The sequence below is a fragment of the Thermobia domestica genome, chromosome 17 (genome assembly GCF_964235325.1).
Source record: "Thermobia domestica chromosome 17, izTheDome1.hap1.1, whole genome shotgun sequence".
In the NCBI taxonomy this organism is placed as follows: Eukaryota; Metazoa; Arthropoda; class Insecta; order Zygentoma; family Lepismatidae; genus Thermobia; species Thermobia domestica.
In genome coordinates, this window is record NC_137470.1 from 105,442,937 (window position 1) to 105,447,147 (window position 4,211).

Genomic DNA, 4,211 nt, shown 5'->3' on the forward strand with positions numbered 1-4,211 from the left:
TCACGCGTTCTATAATCCAAAGTGATACCCCGAATTTTATACACATAATCAAATTTTCCCGTCCCAATTTCTTTCATACGGTAACTATAATTTTTTGGCCCCAAACCTATAAATTTGTCTATTTCCCACCCCTCTTTTACTTCATCGGTTAATTCACCCAAGTAGGGCCCTAATGTAAGTGGAGATTTCTCATCACGGCGTTGTACAAACATGATGCTATCAGTATCACAATACAACACCTTATCACGCCCTACACTTGTCATCAAGTCATACAGTTTTAACCGCGCCCATGACGTAATGAACGCCGCAAGAACAACGTTTGAAAATTTCCATGGTTTGTTCTTATTCTCCGTATTGTGATACGTAAGAATAAGATGTTTATCTCCGACGGGTAACACGCTTTGTACCTCATATTGCGGTGCCCATAGATAATGCAAAAATTTTTCCGGTGTGTCAACAATTACCGATTGCGACAAGTCCGTTCTCTGTCCCCATTTCCCATAAAGCGAATTGAGGAATATCTTGGAGATATACCTCAGACCAGGGTTCAGTTCAATATTATCCTCCATTAACTCTATGCCTTCGTGGGCATAATAATCTGCTATGTATTTTTGTTTGTCTCCTTTGGTTTTGCACCAAGCAGGAAAACCAGAGGCTTCCTGCTTTAATTTTAGGAAGGAGCCCACATAGTCTTTAAACAGACTATCCGAGTTTTCCTCCTCACAACCGAGTAGTTCGAATTCCCATACTTCAATAATTTGCAGAATTTTATATCCGGCCTTTAACGCTTTATGAAGTTCTGGGGTGCAATACGTGTCTGTTAAGGCACGCTCGGCGTCGCAATGCGTGCAATCATTGATACCTTCTTCCATTCACGTGCGACATAAGCCAAACATAAGTCGACCGTTACACGTATATGGGAGCACCGGAAAATACAAATCTTTTGGAGGCAAAATGGTGCATTTTACTAACCCATTGATACTTCCCACATCTGGGAAGTCCGGCCCCTTGTATATTTTTGGCTTACCTACGGGCATTGGTTTACGTGCCATTACCCAAGGATACAATGATGTTACATCATAATATGCAATGAACTCATCGGAAGTACATTCGTACAAAGCATTGAAACACTCGGTCCGACCACCATGAAAACCGTCCTTGGGTACAAGGTGATCAACAAGATCCTTACACTGAGTTTTAATAAACTCTCGCAAACTCTTGTCATTTTTCACCATGTGGTCCCAATCACATTCCCACATTTCAACGAGATTAACACCTCGTTTCTTGAGGTAATTAGCTTTTATGATGGTCTTTTCGAAGCGGTCTTGTAGGGATGTACTATCCTTAGAGGCAGAATCGAGACTGACGTGGCGCAATGCTGTAAAACAACGCTTACACCCATGGAAAAAACATCCATGAAATTCATAAACTGTATTTGTTTTACTATCATACCCATCGACTTTATATTTACCAATACGCCTTTCCAATCCATTCCCTGAATGTTCAATTTTATTACCTTTGATACGTTCTAAATACCGTAACCAATACAAAGCTTTTAGACTTTGCCGATCACGATGATCGAACCCATAAGGCGGAATAATTGGAATGACCTCCTTTGGTAAATATAAGGACCTATAGGTTAGAATTGCCAAACTTGCAATTGTAGGAGAGGAAATAAAACACTGGATGCCATTCGTTTTCTCCTCGATTAAGTTCGAAAACTTAATCACAGCCTCTGCAAGAATCTTAACGTCATTCCTACAGTATTCCATCATCTCGTATTGGAGATCATACTTCTCGCCGCTTAAAGCACGTTCTTGATGCCAGGCGATTATTTGTCCCCGTTCTTTTGGGCTGAGCCTGTCTGTATTAAAATACTCTAAAGACGGAATTTTGCCTACATAATTTTGATTTTCGGATGTGTTAAATAAATAGGGGAAATATCCCTTTCGCAAATTGCCAGATAAACCTAACGCTTCTGGGAGCCGGGACAATCTGACTCCCATATACAAATATGTGTCACGGAAATAGATTTTATTTCCAAGTCTCATTTCTACAATTTTTTGGCCCGTCATTATTACATCTGGTACGAGATCATGTTTTTCTATTAAGGTTCTTGCACAGAACTGCATGTCATAATTACTTCCACTATGAGAAAGTACTATGATCTTCTTGAACATTGGCCGACTTATTAGCACGTGACTAATAAATCCGTCAATATCCTGGAAATCAAACTTACGAGATCGATTTTTATCCCCACACACAAAGCATGGATCGTCCAACTTTGTGTCTTTGCATTTATGGCAAATATTAATACAATTTACGAAATTCACGCAATGTTCTCGTTCTCCCCGTTCATTCTTGGGTAATAACATCGTCTCCACGTCAAATACGATGTACAAAAATGTGTCGACATGCTCAACTTTGGCAGCCTGAACAAAACAAATATGGTCACCATCCACATGCATGTAGCATGCTTTGCAGAAATGTTCACCACATTTGTGTTCAGACTTCCTGTTTCGCATATTGAACATATCACCACAATCGGGACAAACTTTCTTTAATTCACACATTGTCTTGCCACGTGCAATAACATTTTTATGATTGGCAAAACACGCATTACACTCACGTTTAATATCGTCATTACAAGGCTCATGATATTTTTCACACGCAGGGCACTTATATGCACACTTGTGATATTGTACCTTATTATATCCTTGCAGACAATACCAACAATATGATTTTTTGTCCAAAAGTGTAGTAATATTGGTAATCAGCTCATAATGCCCTTCTGTGTACAATATTAAGATTTGCTTGGTTGCATGAATTCCCGGATATATTATATTATACTCCCGAGTCATTTTGTTCTTCTCATAAATAACAATTTGATATTCGGGGGTTAGTTTGTTTTGGAACTTCTTCGCATCAGTAATAGTGCACCCATTTTGATGCTCAATGGTAACATCAGCATCATCGCACAAATCCTTGGCCTGCTTCAACAATCGCTCAGGATAGTTTTTTAACTTATATACCTGTTTGGGACGATGGTCGGCCTTAGCCTTCCCGAGGATGATAGCTTTAGGAAGACAATAAACATTTCTTTCCATAGGGATGGTACACTTTTCCAAAAGAGTTGTATATTCCTCATACTTGGCCGATCCACGGGTTTGACCCCTTCCCTTGCGTGGATTAACAATGTGGATCTTAAAATCCACCTTTTCCCCAAAAAGAAAATGTTCATTACTATTTAAAACATTTTCAACTGTATGGAATAATACATCAGGGTTCAATTCCTTTTTAGGACGCCATGTCATGTACACCGGTTTGTTTAATTTCGACGCAGAACTTTCAATAGTAATACCAATGTACATATCATCATCGACGTCATTTAACGTATGCTCTTGTACAAATTCAAAGAGTTTTTGTAGATAATTAACCGGGTCTTCGATTCCAGTAGTGCGCATACGCTCAATGGTAACTTCCTTTCCACGCAGACCAAAGTAAGGATATTGCTTAGTTCTACTATTAACAATGCGAAAATAATCCCGTTTGCCTGCACCATACAATGTAGGTTCCAATGTAGAACATGTACTATGTTCTGGCGCAGAACTCGTACTAGCCCCTGGAAGAACACCCGATAACTCGTCGAAATCATCAGCAGTTAAGCCCGTAGTCTTCCCTGCAGACACAAATTCCCTAAATTTTTTACGCGCTAAATCCCGTATGTTATTTTGACGGAAGAAGCCCACACGATATAAATCAACAATATCCTTTGTGGACTTACAACTTGTCAAAATAACAAGTGGGTCATGCCCAAAATGTTCCAATAATGCACGTATTAAACGCGCATAGTGTTCGTTATATATACGCGTTCCTATACGCATGACATTGTGTCACCACCTCCCACGTAAAGAAAATCTCTCCTGCATCGTTGTATCCACGAGATTCCAACATCTGCAACATAGTTTTAATTGTGTTGGTGCCATCGTACGATCTAACAGATGCCATTGTTGAATCTAATTTAAACAAACAATTAATTAGTTATTTCACCTTATTATCATACACTAATTTATATTACTCGGATATTTTAATTTACTTTTTTGTGTAAACTTTAATGGACGTAATTTCCTAAATACGATATTTACACCTGGAGTACAAAACAAACTGAACTATGTTTCCACGTAAGATTAAATTTGTATATTTTCCAACCA

At 38.9% G+C, this 4,211-nt stretch overlaps 1 protein-coding gene across 1 annotated transcript; it reads right to left on the reverse strand.

The window, feature by feature from the left end:
- Positions 1-872: 872 nt before the first annotated feature.
- LOC145674116 (uncharacterized) lies at positions 873-3,884 on the reverse strand. Its single transcript, XM_081743940.1, has 2 exons — positions 2,240-3,884; positions 873-1,864 (listed from the first exon to the last, which is right to left on the reverse strand). The coding sequence occupies exons 1-2, from the start codon at positions 3,882-3,884 to the stop codon at positions 873-875; spliced, it is 2,637 nt and encodes an 878-aa protein (XP_081600066.1).
- Positions 3,885-4,211: the final 327 nt, after the last annotated feature.

Coding starts and splice junctions, on each gene's coding strand:
- LOC145674116 (XM_081743940.1), bottom strand. CDS start 3,884: ATGCGTATAGGAACGCGTATATATAACGAACACTATGCGCGTTTAATA. Junction 1,865..2,239: donor TGGGGATAAAAATCGATCTC/GTAAGTTTGATT, acceptor ATTTTAATACAG/ACAGGCTCAGCCCAAAAGAA.